Raw genomic sequence first — 20133 nt, 5'->3', positions numbered from 1 at the left:
AACCTTCACTGGGCAACGAAGACCTAACTGGATATGGTTGCTTAAGAATAGTAAGCTTCAAGTCCGTGTTCAGCTTGCCGGTCTCAGACTGGGTTTGTGTGGAGGGTCGGGGAGGGTTCCTATGCTGGTTATGTGCGGGTGTGTCAGCCGGGTGGGGAGAAGTCAGGCTGTGCTGTGACGCCCTCAACAATCGAGTGGCTTGCCGGCGGTTATTGGCAAACGCTCACACACAAACAATGGCCGGTTGGGTGGAACCATATTCCAGCGCAGTGCAGCCACACCCCAACAAGAGGCGAGGCGGAGAGTCGCATGGAAAGCCGAAGAAATAAGTGAATGCATTTACATTCTTCAAAGAATAGTAACCGATTCTCTGGAAACACCAAATAGCAAGCTCACACTCAGATTATTTGCAGGGACGAGTCACATTATTATTGCCATTTGAAGCACTTTGAACAAGTTTTATTCAATAAGGTCCGAGGGGAGGTGTGTATGTGTGTATGTGTGTGTGTGTGTGGCGGAGGTGGGGAGGGGGGCAGGGGTGTGTCTGTTCGTATTGGTGCACAATGAAGATGACAGCACTAAACAGACTATAGACTGCCATTACGTCATGGTAGGTTGATATGCAGAGCAGTAACAGCTAATGGATTGTGTGACATTACACCCCCTGATTGCCTCCTGTTAAATTATAATTGTGGGTAATCGAACATTTGGTGATATCACTGTCGAAGAATGCATTAGACATGCTTATGCTGTTTTGCTGCCACCCACAAAAATGAATTAATTTCCCCGTCTTCTGACTGGTAAATTATCATAGCACCTTGTCCCTGTGCACGTCTTGCAAATGATTTGTGGAGTGAACGAATGAATTCATTAATTATGTGAAAAGGTATATTCTGAGTGAGCTGGTGTGGGCATTTCTGATCTTTATCTGTTTGCTATTAGTTGAATTCAATTATTCCATAATACATATAACTTTTCAGAACTGCGGTAAAATGAGACTGGGAGGGTATAGAGACTGGGAGGTGCATCTCCAGGAAAGAGTGGGTTGGATTTTTCAAAATTGTCGGATATTATTTTACTTTTTTAAAGTAACATTAGCCCAGATGAAATAGGCATTGTATTTAGACGTTTGCGTAACAACTGACATAATGTTCCACTCTCAGTTTAAAGTAACGCTTTTAAAATTAAGAAATTGCCCAATTTTTTATAATATTAACTTTATAAATATAATTTACAAAGAATCCAAATGGACTCCTAAAAGTGTATTGGAATTGAATGCTATCTGAATTTCTCTTTTTCCCTCACTCTCTCTTCGTCTCTCATATGTAAACACACACTCAATACAAACCTGATGATATAGTGCCATATTTATTGGTTGGAAAATAAACATTCATGTACATTTTATTTGGCGAAGCACAGTGAGACTCTTGAATACCCTCTTCTCTAGATTGTTTTACCTGAAAAGGAAAATGAAGAGTTTGAATGATTGCTATCTGCTACTCACAAGGCATGGCATGTGTGGTCAGCCGGGTGTCTGACACATGCGGAAACCATCTCTGTGCTTAAGAATATCCAAACCAAATTGAAAATTCCATGCATCCCATCTACACATGGAGATAGATTCCAGAAATAGATGGCGTGTGTGAATGTTCTGATATATATATTGTTGTATTCATTTGTTCAAAAATCCACTTTTTACAGTTGACTATCTGACCCTAAAAAAATCTTGAGCTTAGTGCAAACAGAGATGGCTTTGCGTTTGTTCGTGGCAAGTAACAACAACAACTTCCATTTATATAGCGCCCTTCACACCGAGTAGCGTCCCAGAGTGTTTAAACATTCACGCTCTCACACTCACGTATGTGGGTTCAAACCCCATGTCAGTAGTGGAACTCAAAGAACAAGCACAACATCACAAGATTGTTTGGATGATGAAGGCACCTTCGGCCCGTCCGATCTCAACCTTCCAGAACACACGCCCTACCTTTCCCCCATCACAGAATCAAGCTGCTTGTTGAATGAGTCCCAGTTTCCTGGCCATTACCACCCTTCCTGGCAACCTGACAATTAAAGCATCAAGCTGATTTGTTCGGTTCTTTTTGCCAACAACACCCCTGATAAATGATCCATTACCCGTACCAGGAAAGAGCCTTCAGGATTTGTGCAGAGTCATTACATTCGCAATGGCCCCTTGAGATGGATCTAGAATCTAGACCGACTATCCACTTGGCTTTCCATTTCCAAGTTGCAATGATGGACTCAGTGAATCCAAAATGCTGGTACTTTGAATGTGTGTTTCTTCTGATCTCTGCGTAAGCCTCTATTTTGTAATGTTACATTCAAATAGCAGCAGTGACTACAGTGATATCAGCAACATCATGCGCTGCAATGGGCAGGAACAAGGTGGATGTTGAGCTGTAAAGCAGTTGACCTTAATGAGACAGGACTGTTGGGTCTTCCAGTGCATGTTTTACTGATGCTCTCCTATCACAGACAATCATTCGCTGGGTAGGCTCAGAGCTTCCATTATGGATCACTGACAACTCTTGCCTCATGCAATGTAGCCTTATCCAATTTCACTTTCCCTCTGTGTGTTCCATCTGCCAACACACATCAGAAGACAAGTGCAAAAAAAGAGCACATGCATTTAACCACAAGCACTCTGGAGGAAGTAGCCAAAAAACATGTATGTCTTTTTACGGAAATGATTTGATGTAAGAGGAACATTAATGACTTAAGTAGTGTGCCATAATAATAAGTGCCGTTAGGATCTTGAGCACATAGTCTGACATTGCGGAGTGCTGGGAGTCAGTTTCATTGCAGGAGATGCCGTACTTCAAGTGAGATGTTAAACCAAGGTCCCGTCTGCTCATTCAGGTGGACATTAAAAATCCCATGGTGCTATTTACAAACAGAAGGGAGTTTCTGTTTGCCCTGTCCTGGCCAACAATCCCCCAGATAAAATTGGTCATTCTCTTCATGGCATTGCTGTGCACAAATTACAAAACACTTACATTCACTTACAAAACACCCAGTCACTACACTTCGCAGTAAACAGACGATCACTTCACTCAAAGGAAACAGTAACCCAAACCCTCTGGTTCTAAACAGTTCATTTTCAGTAAGTAGGATCAATGGTGATTCATTATCCACAGGCATCAGACTGCTACTTAATCCTCTGTGTCTCGATTGCCTTAACTGATGAATTAAAACACGGCTTCTTTAGTTCTAATTAATTTAATTATGAAAGTTCATGTCCCACTTTTAAATCAAGTGCCAGGATTCAAAATTATTCTTCGAAGATTCAATCAAATGCAGCGCTTAAAAGAATCCAGAATTGCATCCTTAGTGTAGGATGATAGATCAACTGCTCATAATAGATTCACACAACTCTTAAGAGCAAGTTTGAGTGTAAGGATTAAGGCCCGTATTCAATTTACTGCATACGATGAGTTTTAATGCGGCAGTCTCAGTCGGAGGGAACCTATGTCTGACTTATTAAAATGAGGTCTGCACCTTGCTGATTGCCTCAATTGATGCTTCAGCCAAGATCCGTGTTTTAATTCATCACATCTATTAAAGCATCGCTTAGTAAATGCAGAGGTTGGCTAATTGGCATTGACGCCGCATTCAAAACAATAAATCAAATGAACAAAAAAAAACGGAGCATCATCTCGAGAAGCAATTTTCACCCTAATTGATAAGAAAGTAATTCTCCCACTTCTTGAGCAGCACTTTGTATTCTCTGTCCTTCTGGTCGTTGGAATAATTCGCAATGTCGAATTAACATCAGCAATGCTGATCTGCTCCTCACAAAAGACTATGGATCACTACATTTTTTGCACTGTAACATTCCTCATTGTAAGGGATTGATATGTGAGCTTGTTAACTGACAAGGTTTTACTTAATGTTATCTTTTTTTAAAAATTGCAAGGCTTGCCAAGATTAAAAAAAAAGGAGTTGGTGGAGAAAAAAGATAAATTAGCCAGTCGTAGTCTAACCAGGAGAGTTTAAGAGGGAGGAAATTTTTCACTCAGAGGGTGGTGAGAATGTGGAATTCGCTGCCGGTAGCTGTGGTCGAAGCAATGAGCATCAATATATTTAAGAGGAAACGTGACTTCTACCCAAGGGAGGAGGCAATAGAGGATTATAGTGAGGGGAATAGGAGAGGTGGGGTGTCTGTGTGGAGTATACACAGATTAGTTGGGCCAAATGGCCTGTTTCCATACGGTATTGCTCTACGTAACTCTATGGACCAAAAGGAGAGAGAGAGAGAGAGAGAGAGAGATTAATGAGATGTATTTTTCTTACAACGATGGTTATTAGGTCATGGAATGACTTACCAAAAATATTGTCTGAAACAGAACCCAACATAGTTTTAAAAGTGGAATTACACAATTATTTCAAAGAAAATATATCAAACGGCGCAAGTCTAAGTGGAGAGCTCTTTCAGAGAGCCAGCACAGTCACAATGGGCCAAATGGCCTCCTTCTGTGCTGCGCAGTGCTACGACCGTACAATCGAATCTGCCAAAAATGGGACATATAATGTAAAATGAAATTTAATACACTTCATTTTTGTTTGAATATTTCCTGAAGTACATATATATGGAGAGGCCCTGGTCTATTCCGAACACTGACATATTCATTTACTTTTCCTCGAAGTAAACTATAATATTTGATAATGTCCTGATGTAAATAAGCAGCTGGTGAGTCCTGTAGCTCAGTGGTGAGAGCACTCGCCTCACGAGCGAGTGACCTGGGTTCGATTCCCGGCAGGGCGAAACTTTGGGCAAGTTTCCTGACTCCACCACACGCCTGATAATAATGCCTCAAGAAAAAAAACATTAATAAAATTGGCCACTTCAATCCTGTCTGTGGGACACTGCTGTGCGCTGCTGCGTTTTGCCCACAAATATATAGTCAATTCCCTTTACAGTATATTCTATGAAACTCTTTGAGACGTCTAGAAGACATGAAAAGCACTGTATCAAATGCAAGGATTATTATTATAAGTAAAAAAAAATCTTTTATCATTTTAATTTTTTGTTTCTGGGGCTTGGTGTCCTAGCGGCAGTAAAGAACATTGTATCTGATCTATAAGGTCTGATAATTATATATTTTTTAACATTAAATTACTGAAGTAACGAAGAAGGAGACTGAATATAAGTTTCCAATTGGCACTGTCTCTTGGCACGCAACTGTCAACATGGAAAAAGCCTTTAGATGACTCTTATTGGAGAGAACATATCTGTGCAAATGTCATCCAGGAAAATATAATGCTGTCTGATATTGATCCAGTTCACTTTTTTTGAGATTGATTGAGTTATATGTCCAGCAAATGCTCCAGAATGCCTTAGACTTGCAATCAGTGCTTCGAGCGGGAACATATATTCCCATTGCTCGTTAGCTGTTTTACCTGCCAATCTTTCTTTCCAGTCCACCTTGCCTAGGTCCCTTTCTAACTCACTGAAATTAGCCTTTTCCAGTTGAGTATCTTCACCTTTGATTGTTCCTTGTCCCTTGACATAAGTACTCTAAACCTAATGATGTTGTGATCACTGTTGCCCAGATGCTCTCCTACTGAAACCTGCTCCACTTGCCCCACTTCATTCCCCAGAACTAGATCCAGCACTGCTTCCTTCCTGGAAACATACCGATGCAGAAAGGAATCCTTCCCCCTCTTTGCCCTTTACACTGTTATTTTGCCAGTCTATGTTAGGATAATTGAAGTCCCGCATTATCACAACTCTATAGGTTTTGCATCTTTCTGAAATCTGCTACAGATTTGCTCGTCTCTCTCCTCCCCACTATTTGGAGGTCTGTAGTACACACCTAACAGAGTAACAGCTCATTTTCTGCTCCTTAACTCTAACCAAATAGATTCTGTTTTTGGACCCTCCAGCACAGCGACCCTTTCCAGGGCCGTAATCATGTCTTTAATCAATATTCCCACCCCCGCCCCTCTCCTATTTTTCCTCCCTATCCCTCCTGAATACATTGTAGCCAGGAATATTCAGCTCCCATTCCTGCCCTTGTTTGAGCCAAGTCTCCGGTATTGCCACTACATCATAGCCTTATGTGGCAACTTGAGCCGCAAGTTCACCAAGCTTATTTATCACACTCCATGTATTTACGCACATGCAGTCCAAGCCCGACTGAGTCAGCTCTGCATTTCTCCCTCGTCCAATCCCTCCTTTTTCTGGAATGCTCCTTATTACATTGCTATTCGTCTCTCCCAGCCCTCTATGTAACTTGTTTCTCCTCTCTGATGCTACATCCTGATTCCCTTCGCCTCCCTCAAAATTAGTTTAAACCCTTCCCAATAGCACTAGTAACACAGCACTGCGAGGACATTGGTCCCAGCCCTGTTCAGCTGTAACCCATCCACCTTCTAACCTGTTCCTGTTCAGCTCAATGTTGGACTATGAATAAATACAGGGATTTAACAAGTGGCAGAGTGGGCAAGTAAGTTGTCCTGAAATTGTGTGCAACATTTTCCCCCTACACAGGGTTATCTTCACGGGGCAAATTAAGTCTCTAATAGATTTCCACCAAAACAAAGTTTGCCAGAATTGAGGCTCAGCTCGCGCCAGTCTAAACCCTGCACTCTGCTTTGTGGGTGGAAATTGGTTTCTGTGCAGTGTCACATTCAGCCAAATATTGATAAGTAGATCAAATTTGCTATTGAGTCATCAATGTGATTTGCTTTTGACTCATCCTTCACTGACTTCACCCTCCTGAGACGTGCCAAATGTGGACTCAATGACTCACATCGGATCTAAAGGAAAACGCACTGTAGACACAAAGTGATTCACCAAAATTGAACCTTAGATTTACGATGCACCTTCAAACTTTTTTTTCCCCCCCTGCATCAAAGATATTTATTGGGATAAACGATTCATGCCTTTCATCCATGTCCACATGCTGAAATCTCGTGCTCTGATTTCTCTGTCAGCGCAATTCTGTTTATGAAGATCTGACCATCAATGCTACATACGTAAACATTTAAAATACATAAAGAATAAATTAATCTGATGATGGTGTCTTTCATGTCAGGACAATGTCTTAAAGGGCTACAGAGGATTGACTGTAGAGTGGCTGTATAACCGTAAGTAAAGTGGGCACCTGATTTTGCCTATGACAACGTGACACAAACAGCCATGAAGTGAATGATCAATTTTATCTGGGGGACTGTTGGCCAGGATGTTGGGAGAAACTCCCTTCTCTTTTCAAACAATGTCATGGGATCTTTAAAGTCTACCTGAACAGGCAGATGAGGCCTTGTTTAAACATCTCATCCGAAGGATCGATTTGCTTTGCAACCCAGTACCTGTGCCCTCTTGTTCTGTCTGAAAGCATTACTCTGCATCTACTTCCTCAATCCCATTCAAAAAAAAGTTATGCTTCATAAGGTCCCCTCTGAGACATTTCTGCATGTTCACCAGAAATGAAAATGTGTGACCCAGATCAGTCACTTTGAGTTGTTTGTGCTCAGTTGACAGAAGGTGCTGAGAACCATAACTTCTCTCAATCCTTCATCTCAACTGATCCCAAGATCTACTTTCAGATCCAAAGAACGCTCTTTCTTTCTCATCTCTGGACATATTGATATATTAATCCATACAGAATGGAAACAGGACACTGTGTTTCTTTTGTGGTTCGTAACACAATGTTCCAATGAAGTCATGCTCCGAATAAGTCAAAAGAATACGCAATCAATCTCTTACGGCCCGTACTCCTGACTTTAGGAAGCACCATATTTCAAAGATAAATCTCTCACCAGAAGATATTTACCTACTGCTGCCGCTGCTGCTGATACTAAAATGAGTGTTTTACATAATTGTGAATACTTCCAGACCTAGTCTGGGTGTTGGGGGTGGGGGTGGTGGGGGGGAGCGGAGAGGTATTAAGGGCACCTTCAAATTCTTGAAATAACATATCTGTTGTGAGATTAGGGTTAGTAGGTAAAAATATTAGTAACAATATCATGGGGATAAGCGCAAACAAATAGGATCTGAAGTGCTTCTCAGGATTTCCTGTAAAATGTAGTTACTGTGTATTTTGGGGCAGGAAGTTTACACACCTGCAAACATCCAATTTATCGGTGTTTTGCGGGGGGGGGGGGGAGGTATTGGCCAGGACACCGGAAGAAACTCTATTCTTTTTTTCAGTAGAACCATGGGATCTTTAACTTGCACCTGAACAGGTAGACATGACATTGGTTTATTGTCTCAACTGAAGGACAGGACTATCAGCAATCCAGTACACCCCCAGCACTAGATTGGAATGACAGCCTAGATGGTGTGAGCCCCAAGTCCCGATTTATAGCTCGAACCCACAACTTCCAACTCAGAGGCGAGAGTGCTACCAACCGAGCCAGGCTGACATCTCTCCAGTCCTGGCAAGATGTCTTTTTTCAGCTGGATATCTATTTGCTTCATGACCGCCTCAATAACAAGTCGCAACGTAAAGCAGCAACTCCATGATTCTTACCTCTATGACGACAGCTCTTAGCCAAATCACTGTCTTTGTCATCAATGTTTCGCATGCAGGTACCTTAAGGGTGCTTCCATCAAATCTTTTTGCATTCAATAATTATCCTTAACACAAATGTAATTGGTATCTGAAATCTATACTCTAAATAAGAAATCGAAATATGCTTGCTTTATGGACGTCTAGCGTGTTTATTACCATATGAATACATACACTAATTCGTGTAGATAAGATACATTTTTTAAAAAAAATATGAGCCACTTAAGAAAACAAATATAGTGTAGGAAATTCCTGAAAATGGTTAATGCGATTGACGGGTTATCTTAGCGCATAGCACATTCCCTCCTTTCCCCTTCCCCTGTTATTCATTGCTGATAAGGTCACATGGTGATGGATTGACAAGTCTCCTTCACTAACAGAATAAGCATTGTGTTCAGTAACTTCAGACGCACCGCTGCTATTTATACAGTTCGTGTTCTACACAAATCTGAAATAAAGGTACTGCCAAAGTGCAAGCCGTTCTCACCCCCAGAGTATTGCGAGCTTCATTTAAGTCACTGCTTCTCTCGAAACATTCAATCTAGGGTTTCTTCAAGATGAAATTGTCGCCAGTATAATTTTACACAGTGGGCCTATGTTTATCATAGGATACCCTGAAATTTCTATGATTCATTTGCTTGTGACCTCCAATTGTTATCTGTGCCATTGACCCTAGTGGCTCTCAACTCAACTTAGGTTTGTAATGAGATTCTTTACAAATGTCATTATTTATTGTTTTGTTTTAAAGTTACACACAGTAAACACGACAGCGACTGGAATACCCTTCAGCCCATGGTGCTGGGCCAAGGATTGTTAATGAGGCAAGTTTTGTTTTCAAAGACTCTGTTGTAAAAAAAATTATAAGCTGCAATTTTTTTTCCCCCTATTCATTTCACCACAAGTCCATTATTTGGTCGTCACTCAATGTCATGCAAGAGTAGCGTCAAAGTGGAACTGCTTATATGAATGGATCGGTTTAGGTAAATGTTGAATCATGCGACAATTCGCAAGTATCGCGCTCACTGCCCTTTGTCGTGAACGGTAAAGGATGTCGTGGATTCTCAAAACCATAAAGGCTTCAAAGGATTAAAAACAAAGCATTCACTAGGAAGTCAACATCTCCAGGCAAAAAGCTTTTTCTATTAAAACCCTTACCCAGGCACTTACTATTTCCTTTGGAATGGAAAATATTCACTTTGTACTGCAATGCTTAGTTCATTTGTAAGGTATTTGCTCATTAAATACAATGAGATTGATCAGTGTGAAAGTATGAAAAAGACCATTTGGCTCAACTGGTCCTTGCTTGTGTTTATACTCCAATCCTCTCCTAACTCCCTTCGGTCCCCTTCTCTCTCGTGTACGCATCGAGTTTCCACTTTAAAAAAAAGTTACTTTCTCCTTCAACTACAACTTCCAGTAGTGAGTTCCACGTTAGCATCACTCTCTACATGAAGAAGTTCTTCCCAAACTCAACAACAACAATAACTTGCATGTATATAGCATCCTTCGTGCACGATAGTGTCTCGGATCCCATTCAGATCTCCTACCTTCTATTGATGCCCCTTTATTTCGGACTGACCAACAAGTGGGAAAAGCAGCCCCATCAACGTCCATCTTATTGAATCCTTTCATCATGTTAAACACCTCTATGAGGCCCAATTGTCTCATCTCCAGAAAGAGAGAGAGAGAGAGAGCGAGAGAGAAAACAAAAGCTCTAACCTTAACCTTATTAATACTGACCTTCACTGGAGAAGTAAAATGTGCTCCGGAAGGCAAAATTGCTCTCATTGATATCTTTTTGTAACTAGTAACAAGCAGGGAGCTCTCTGATGCTACTTACTTACCAGGCTTTCTTTGCCCTTGAAAACAGAACGCAGAGTATGATGATATTCCCCACCACTAAAAAGACAAAGATAATGGACATGATGGTTACGAGAACTTTCCAGTTGGACACTTTTGCCACCTGGCTACAGTCACAAGGGCCAAATTCTGCAAAGGAAAAAAAAAGAAAAACAGCAGGAAATTAGTTAATGTTTTGACTGATTTGAATGCAAACTTAATACATGACCGACACTCCTTCTAATTTCTGCAGTAAGTAACCGAATTGCATGTTAAGCTTTCAGATGGAGATGTCATCATCCAAATCGCCCTTCATGCAATTACAGAGGGGATAAGATGAGTGATTCTCTATATGTCTTTAGACAACAAGAACTTGCATTGATATATTTCCTTCACAAACAAGAACATCTCAATGTCTTCTGAGAAGCCGGGGGCCACTAGGGTCAGGAATGTAAATTTGCTCGGCTGCAATATGTACTGATACCTTCTATATTGTGTGATACACCACCAGCCCCCCCCCCCCACCCCCCATCCCCCCCCCCCACACACACACACAAAATAGCCACATGGTCTAAGGCCAGTATAGAAGGCAGATGTTGATGTCAATTCCCTATTGATTAGTCAAGATTCCTTACCAATTGGAGAATTCTGAACTGAACTGATCTATCTCAAAACTTGGGTTGAATAACTATCACAGATAAACTGAGTCTGTCGAACACCAAACAGAACTTGCTCTTGCTCCATATGATTCAATTTATGATCTGGTGACTAAGTCTGTGTTTACTGTGCTTCTCATCATTCCATTTAACAAGGTAACTACTCAGATGTGCTGTTCCTACATGACATTTCTAATTGTTGGGAAGGAACATAACCAGTCATTATGAAATGGCTCGATATACATCAACTCGCATGATACAACCAGACAAGTCTCAGTGCAGAGTCATCTTAATTATACAGCCAGGAGTTCATGCTGGGGCTGGGTGTCAATAAGGTTGAGGTGTGCTATCGTTCAGTAGCTTGGACCTACAAAAGGGAGTCACTAACACTGACTCTCTTACAGCTAAACTGAGCCTGTCCCAACGCTTAGCAAAACTTGCCCCCGTTCCATACGATACAGGACAAGGTTTGAATGGCATGACTTTAACGGAAATTGTCATGGGTCCAATTGCTTTGTTGTTGGGAAAGATCCTTATTTTACCCCTTGCCTTTTGGCTTATTTGCTGTTTGTTTATGTACAGCTGCTACAATACGTATGTTTAGAGGTGCAAGAGGATAGGACGGGACTTGGCTTGCAATGCCTCCCCACAGTTGAACGACCTGCCACTACTCACTGCCTGGGCTCACACAGGTAGAATGGCCACATACCGGAGGCTTGCTGGTGTCCTTGGGAACAGTGTCTCAGCACATTCAGGACAAGAGGAGAGGAGATTAGCTGGAAAAAAAAATATTGTGTATGTATAGTGATCTAGGTCATTTCTCTGTCTCCCTCTCTCCTTTTTCTCAGCAGCGGCCTCGTTCTGGGATAAAGGAAACGAGGTACAGAAGGAAACACTTGCCAATACAGCTACAAGGATAGGAGTTACGTCTAGAGCAGGGGAATGTTCAAGGGTAGAATATAGTGGAGCAATCACTGCATTGTTGGTTGCTCTTATGAGTCAATACTATTGGTACATAACAGTGATTTGGTTTCAAGGGTCTTGATATTCTCTCTTCATAGTAATTACTGCATCTGAATTTTTTTTGAATGACTTTTACCTGACAATCTGACAAAAGAGCAGATTAAGTGATTCCTTATTGCTGTTAAAGCCAGGTGTTTCCAAGACCATGCTAGGCTGAACAAAACACAACAAATCAAAGCAATTCAGAGATAAAAATGTTATCAGCACTGTCTGATTTATTCATTTTTCTTGTACTTCACTGATGAGAGGGATTGCAAGTCTACCTGTTTGGATGGTGTAAAGTCCTCCCGCCCTCTCCACTCCACCATCAATAGCTTAGCCTTCAGTTCCTACACCCCAAACCTCCGCAACCTCTCTCCCTCTAACCCTCTGTCTTGTCCCTTCTCTATCTGTCCTGCCTGAAAACCTGCCTCTTCACAGTCATCTATGGCTACCAACCTTTCCTCACCACCTCCCACCCACCGCCCGTTCCACGTCAAGAAAGCTGTATCAATGCAAGTTGTTGTTGTAAATTGGCATTGAAGGGAAACAATGGGGGAATTTCTTTGAAACTCTGTCCAGCAAAGATGTCAAAAAATTGCATGGAGAAAATTTATGAGGGGATCAATGATAGATAGGCACAAGCACAATCTTGCATCAGAAATCTAGTCGGGTGGCATTTTATGAATATTCCTTTAAGACGTGATTAATGGCAAAAGGCACAAACGTGACTCTCAAATTCCCCCCCCCACCGCCCCCCAAATATACAGTCAGTTCACTGTATGTTCTGTGAAACGCTTTGAAACGTTTCAACGACGTGACGAGGCGCTATATCAAATGCAAGGATTGTTATTATTACTATAAAGAATGCTTTAAAATTGCAAGACTTCTACTTTTTACCTTGTAACAATAGCTTCTGTAATTCTTCCTTCAAGTCATCTTTTGATAACTCCTTGTCTACCGATGCCTCTGTACTCTGCTAAAATGTCGGGAAACAGAGGAAAGAATTGGTAAACGTTGAGACATTTAAGAGCACGTTTTAATACACATTCAGGAAGCTCCTTCCTTTACAAAAACCCACCTCAGCATTCCGGATATAATCCTCGATTGCCGCTTCCATGTTTTGGAGCTCGCTGCGCGCCTCTTTTACGTCTTTGTTCATTTCATCTCGGAGCGTCTCAAGATCTTGTTCATCGCAAAGTACTGAAAATGAAGTGTAAAAAAAAAAGTTTAATCAGAATTGCAAGGAATTAGGCAAATGTCTAAAACACTGGTGGGGCCAAGAACTAAAAGTGGTATTGATTTTTTTTTCTTGCAGATTGACTGGGATGAATGAGTTACAAGTATTTTAAGGGGTGGAAATAATTTCCCCTCACATCTACGAACACCACCCCCCCCCCCCCCCCAAATGATGACTAACGCTGTAAAACATTCTGTCCATTTGATAAATCGTGACTTGTGTTAAATTGTTGATTGCAATAACCAATATGCAACTCACTTCCTTCCTGGCCTCACATTTCGAAGCATAGAAGCAGATACATTATTTTTTCAGCCCATTTGGCCCATCATGCCTGTGCCATTTCCATCTCATTTGCTGAATCGCCTCCGTGTTTAAAAAGAAAATTATTTTAATCAAAATTTAACAAATTCATGTTTCGGGGAGGGGCGGTGGGGGGGGGATTGGCACACGGCAATATCCCACCAACAGTCATGAAGTGAGTGATCGATTTTATCTGAGGGGATTGTTGTCCAGGAAACCAGGAGAATCTCCCATCTCTTTTCAAAAAGTCCCATGGGTTCCTGAATGTCTATCTGAACAGATCTTAATTTACCATCTTAACCAAAGATCCAACGATGCAGCATTTTGGGCATTGGAGTGTCAGCCTTGTCACTGCTCAAATTACCAACTTGGGGCTTGAACCCACAACCTTCTGATTCAGAACAAGAGTGTGACCGACTTAAAGCCTGGCCTAGTGACTATTTATTGTTCATGAGTCAAGGGCAGGAAGGGCGTCACAGTCAAGGTTGACACTCCAATGCACAAAGTGTTGCATTTTTGGATATGTTATCCTTTGGTTACGATGTTAAACTGAGAGTGACTGAGTGTGGCACAGTCCGATCTAGAAGGGCAGATGACAATTTAACATCTCTTCAGTTTAACCATCGGGGTCTCTCGCGATAACATGGGAAGCTTGGAATTGAATAACAATCTTGTAAACTTCCCCAGGTATATGGAAGGGGTGGGCGGGGGGGGATGAGTTGAACAGATCAATGCCCAGATGCTCCAGTTAGTGTGGGAAACAGCCTTTGCTGAAAATGTTGGTAAACATGTTGAGTGGAAAAAAATAAGTTAGTGAACGACCGAGCTGAAAGGGGTCTCAATGATATGCTTAACCACTCAAGACCTAACAGGGCCAAAATATAAAGTTGGCTGGCACTGTTTTTTTGAGAAGACTACAAAGCTGTTAAAAGAAACCATTTACTTACCAGAACTCAACAAAAGTGACAAAATGATTTGTAGTAACATGCTTTCTTTTCTGTTTGTGCTTTATGACTTAACATGCATTTATAGTTCAGAGTGCAAAAGACCAGTGTTGTGTAATGGTGCTCCTGCTTTCAGTCATGCTGCTTTGTGTTGGTTACTGTTTCTAAGTGGATCAATATGGAGTATTATGATCTTAACCGGGTAGATTATTGCATCACAGAACAGAGATGGAGCTGTGCTCACCTGTCAGACTACCAATGCCCGATGGGACGGGGTATGAAAGCTATCGTTAAACACTACAGAGCTCACAGTCCAGTGCATTGCTGGGGTGGGGGTTGGGGGGGGGCATTGCATTGTTGGAGGTGCCGTCCTTTTGACGAGACATTACACCGAAGTCCTGCCTGCGCCGATTTAGAGGGACTTTAAACGATCCCATGGCGCTATTCGAAAAGGGAAGTGAGTTTACGCCCGGAGTCCCAGTCAACAATTGCCCCCCCACCCATAAAATTGGTCGTTCACTTCAATGCCTGTTGGTGGGGCATTGCTCTGTCCGAATGGTTTCAAAATGCACAGTCACAACACTTCACACTACAGCATATCCTGCGAAGCACTTTGAGGCACCTTCCTGACGTGAAAGGCGCTCCATCCCATTTAAGCGTTATATTTTTTCATCCGCATTAAAGAGATGTAGCAAGACATCACCCCAACACGGGAACAGAGACACCTGCGTAAGAATTAAGAGCGTCTGCAAAAGCGGAAGAGTATCAATGGCAAGAGCTGGGCTCAGGGAATGGTTCCGTTTGTCAGAAAAAAAGTCCTTTTGTTTTGTCTTCCACCAATTTCCCTGTTTTAAGAGTCAATATCCTAGTTTAATTCAATCTCTCTCTCTGCACGCCAGAAATGGATGCTCAGGAATAAAGAATGGAAGAGTGGAAATATAAATCGAGGCAATGAGAGAGCAGGGGCCCCTCTCACAGTATTCCACAGGGGACATGAGCATTGGTTCACTTATCTTAATGGCAAAAGGCCTCAAACAGGGTGCGATGTACAAAGCAGGTGTCATGTCAAGTGTTCTGTTCTGTTCAGACTATGGCTCTTAGTAAATTCATGCGTGGATAATAATAATAATAATAATAATCCTTGCATTTGATATAACGCCTATCACGTCTTCGAGACGTCTCAAAGCACTTCACACAAGTAGTGAATTGACTGTATATTTTGTGGGCAAAATGACAGCTAAGTGTCTCTGTATAGGCCCTGTAAATAATCTGGAAAATTGATAACACATTAAATGGAACCCAAAGAAGATAGTACTAATAAGAATTATTATTATTATTATTGGGGGAATTCCTAAATCAATAATAATAATAATAATCCTATCATTTGATACAACTCCTTTACACATCAGGAGAACATCTTAAAGCGCTTCACAGGATTTACTGCAAAGTGTAGGGACTGTTTTGTAGGCTAACGTGGCAGACAATTTCTGTGCACCGACGTCCCCACTGACAGCCACAAAGTGGTAAGAGAGAACGGTGGAATTTATACCTGGGGAAAGTATTGGCCAGGACGTATTTTCCTGTGTTGCCTCAATACCCAGATTTCTTTGCGCCTGAAAGTCTTTCCTTTCTTGACCTTTGTTTTCTCTCTCTCTCTCTCTCTCTCTCTCTCTCTCCCTATTGAGCAGGTTACGCAGGAGTTCATACCTTACTGCTGTTTTCGTCGTTTTTTTCGGTAATTTGATTAGGATTGTAAGTTAGTTTTGGACGCACTCAGCCTGGCCTCCTTCCTCATTCACATCTTCACAGCCCTCCGACAGGAATTTCACTTTGCCGGGCCTCATGACTCACATCCACTCAGCTTTATAGCTTTAACTCATAAACCTTCGGACTCCAATGTGTGTAGTGTAGCCACACGACCCAAACCCCCGCCTTGCTCTCTTTTCCCCACCTCACACACAAGCCCATGTTGTGCTTCTCTCAGTTTTCCTTAACTCAGAATCCCCTTCAGCCACTTGATTTGAAACACGAATTGTTGCAACCTCTTAACATACACCTCATATTCCCTGGCAAACTGCCCTGAAACCCCCTCGAAACCCAAGCCTTCTATCAATCCGATTCTCCAACTAAAATATACCTCAAAGGTCTCGTACATAAGATTTCTAAAGGGATTCCAAGTCACAGAAACTATTTCTTCAAATCACCTGGGGGGGTGGAGAGAGGGGTTGGGGTGATATCTCCTGCCAACCCAACTCCCCTCCAGTGTGACCTACTTCTAGATTGACTTTACCAATTGGGATAGGGCCGAGTGCTCTGTGTTAAGGAAACATGTTTGGTAAACCTGATTTACTGGAGCAAATCTGCAGTATAATGTGATGTGGCAATTGTCACCGGTGATAATTATCACACACATCGTACCGTAAACTCTACTCCCAGCCCCCACTTCCCCCCCACTACCTTCCATCTCAAATGCTGCAATAGCCTTCAGCATTAAACCCATATTGCTTCAATCACCCTCACACGCAAGAGAATGGATTTTATAACAACAGGATCCAGTTCCAGAGAGAAAGTGTGTGTGTGTGTGTGTTTGTGCAGAGGTAGAATAACTAAAATCTCCACCATTGCGTTGTGGATCAGGGGGAACGTGGATCAGGCTGACATTAACAATTTCCTTCAAGATGCGTTGTCTTAATGAAGTGGCCCGCGCTTTCAATAGAGGGAGGGAAAAATCACATTAAACAGAGATGTCAGCATGCCTAAAGCTGATGAAGTCATGAGTAGCTACACATCATTGCTGCCGCATACCATTAAAAGAATAATTAAGGCCTAGAAAAGAACAGACCTCATAGCTGTTGGCAGTGTGTAATATACCCTTTTAGCTCTTCCCCCGTGTCATGTTTTTTTNGGAGCTCCGCAACTGAATTCAAGTTCTAATGGGCAAATCAATCTGAAATGTTGAAGCCCACAGACATGTTCCTTCTATTTATTTCTTTCTCCCACTTTCACAGCAGTCAGTTCCTCAATGTGATGGCCTCTTGTTCAACCCTTTAGGTAAGCATGCTCGCAAAAAAATACATCGGGCTTCCATTGCAAGCAAAGAAATAGGTACATTCCTGATGACACCAATTTTTCTGGCCATCTGCAACACTGCTGTCTGTGGGTCTTAGCTGTGCTAACCCGCCTGTCAGGCAGTCGACAACGTAAAACCCAACCACTACGCTTGAACCGGGTTCCTACTTACTGCTAGACAAACAGAGGTGTGCGTGTGTGTGGACTAAGGAAACTTGCCTAAGCTTTCGCCCTATCCAGGATTTGAACTCAGGGCCTCTCGTTTGCGAGGCGAGTGCTCTAATCAATATGGACTCCACTTTATACCAAGGAACACGGGTGTGGGATTCTGATTTTGAAATCTGAAATACATCATTCCGGCCCATGGGAACTCTGAAAGTAGATCATGTTGGAGCAGTATTCCTGTGACTCGGTGTAACGTACTCCTGGTTTCCTTATTAAGGGATCCCGGGAGAAATCATCGCATATCCGCACCGCTATCTAATCCGTTAATCCTCGCAGTGAGACAAGCGGCGCAGCGGAAGAGCTTTTTAAATAGGGAAAGTCTCTTATAGCGTCTCAGTGTTTTACTTGAAATGGAGGATGGATATTTGTTTTGGTACAATGCGTTTTCTCCCAGGTCTGCTCGAGAGGGCAGCCAGGTTAATAGTACCTGTCAAAATAGGCTGAACCCCATCGGAATGAAAGTGAGCTTGCCACTTGGAACGGTTTTCGGAACGGTTAGCTACGTGTCATTACACTGTACAAATGTAAAAAGTACCTGCCAATTGCGTTCATCTGCGGATGAGAATTATCCCTACTCCGAGCTAATCATAGTCCACTTCAGTCCGAGGAGAGCGCTGCATTTCTGGAGGTGCCATCAGCTGTTCAGGCAGCAGTCAAAGACCCCACATCACTATTCCAATAGAGAAGGAAATTCACTTCATATATAGAGAGAGTTAAAGAAAGTCAAGCAACAAGGTTCTGGTCACCAATCGCTCAAATAAAATTGGCTGTCATCTTTCTGGTGTTTAGATTGTCTGGGAGATTGGCAGCCAGGGATGAACACCGGGCAAATAGTGCCGTGGGATCTTTAGCGTCCAACTGAAGAGGACCTGAGATTGACCTGAGTCCATCTGAAGGACGGCACCTCCGACAATGCAATGCACCCTTGGAGTGTCAGTCTGGAACTGCTAACTCAATCTCACCGTACAGGTCTTGACACCACAGGCTTCTAACTCCAGATAAAAATTGGCAAGATTGCTATCCTCTGAGCCAGGCTGATGCTTTTTGTGCAATATTTATGCGTTACTTGGTAACTAAGGGTTAATTGCTGAAATTTGACTAGAGCGTCACAAGTGTTCAGTTGCCGATGCTCTATTTGGGTATTTCGATTGTTTTTATACAGGGCCGTGGCTAATATTTCATAAGAAAGCATTAACTCTGGACATGATTTCCAAATATTTTTTTTTCCAATGGCTCAGTGTTAGTTTATTTTTATTTGACACAGGTGTTGAAACCTAATTCCCCTGTAAACGAATTGAGATCCAAAAAACAGCCTGTTCCAATCTCCAAGTTTAGGAAACTTCCAATGATTTCAAGTTTGGCTTTCCAAACCTATTGCTAAGAAAAGTCCCCCCACCCAATGTGCCGCAGTTAAACATTTGGATGACGCCATTAGCAGTCCAAGGAGTTAGATAGTGGCAATAATAATAATAATAAACCTCGCATTTGAGATAGCGCTTTGCAGAGTATACTGTAAAGTGAATTAACTGTATATTTTATGGGCGAAACGCAGCAACCAACTGCGCACAGCAGCGTCCCCACAAACAGTCGTGGATCGAATGATCATTTTTTTTTAAAGAGATTATTTCCCCCGAAAAACAGTCCACCAATCGACTAACAACCGGCTTCCTACTTGCTGCCAGGTAAACAGGGGCGTGTGGACTGTACTTGCATATTTCACCTATTTTGTTTGCCCACAAAGTGAGTCACTAAGTTTCAAAGTAACTTATCGGCAATGGTATTGTACGGTTCTTATGGTATTACAGTATCATCATTGAAGTTTCACTCTGCGAAAGTTCACTATAAATGCTTTACACTGTGAAAAAATGGTTTAAGAATTCATGTGTGCTCTTCACCGATCCTGAGTGACTCACTTCCATCCTGTCAACTATAATTTATCAGGTGAACTGATTTCTTTGACGTCTGACTGTCTCTGCTTAACCATTGTAGATTTAATTTAATTCATTTCTCCCATTATTCTTTCAAAGACCATCTCCAGGGAGTCCCGTCAACATTGAACGGAGGAACTTTGAAAGGAGCACTTTAATGTTATTAAAAATGTTGATTGCCAAAACGCACGTGCTCAGACCAATAATGCTGGGCGTTTGTTACTTTTTCCTCGGTCCAGCTGGAGGAGTGTGTCAGGCTGGCTTGCTTGGTAGCCAGTATAAGCCTCGTGTCAAGACTTTGGACACACATAGTCAAAGCTGAAACTCTAATGCAGTGCTGAGAGGAGCATTACATTGTCAGAGGTGCCGTCCTTCAGACTTGATGCTAAACCGAGG

At 42.1% G+C, this 20133-nt stretch overlaps 1 protein-coding gene and 1 non-coding gene across 2 annotated transcripts in view; one reads left to right on the top strand and one right to left on the bottom strand.

The window, feature by feature from the left end:
- LOC103180420 (pappalysin-1) overlaps positions 1–16393 on the bottom strand; it is a 196019-nt gene extending 179626 nt beyond the window's left edge. Inside the window, exons 1-6 of the mRNA XM_007896253.2 lie at positions 16223–16393; positions 13113–13234; positions 12932–13010; positions 11739–11805; positions 10379–10433; positions 1349–1457 (exon numbers count right to left, since the gene is read on the bottom strand). Coding sequence (XP_007894444.2) covers positions 1349–1457; positions 10379–10433; positions 11739–11805; positions 12932–13010; positions 13113–13193 — 391 coding nt within the window. The 5' untranslated portion in view covers positions 13194–13234; positions 16223–16393. The remainder of the gene's footprint in view (positions 1–1348; positions 1458–10378; positions 10434–11738; positions 11806–12931; positions 13011–13112; positions 13235–16222) is intronic.
- trnav-cac lies at positions 4712–4783 on the top strand. Its single transcript has one exon. It is a non-coding gene; the product is annotated as a tRNA-Val (tRNA).
- Positions 16394–20133: the final 3740 nt, after the last annotated feature.

Source organism: Callorhinchus milii, unplaced genomic scaffold (assembly GCF_018977255.1).
Source record: "Callorhinchus milii isolate IMCB2004 unplaced genomic scaffold, IMCB_Cmil_1.0 Scaffold8, whole genome shotgun sequence".
Lineage (NCBI taxonomy): Eukaryota > Metazoa > Chordata > Chondrichthyes > Chimaeriformes > Callorhinchidae > Callorhinchus > Callorhinchus milii.
Note: the sequence above shows the minus strand (reverse complement) of the source record. Positions and strands in the feature narration are given on the sequence as shown.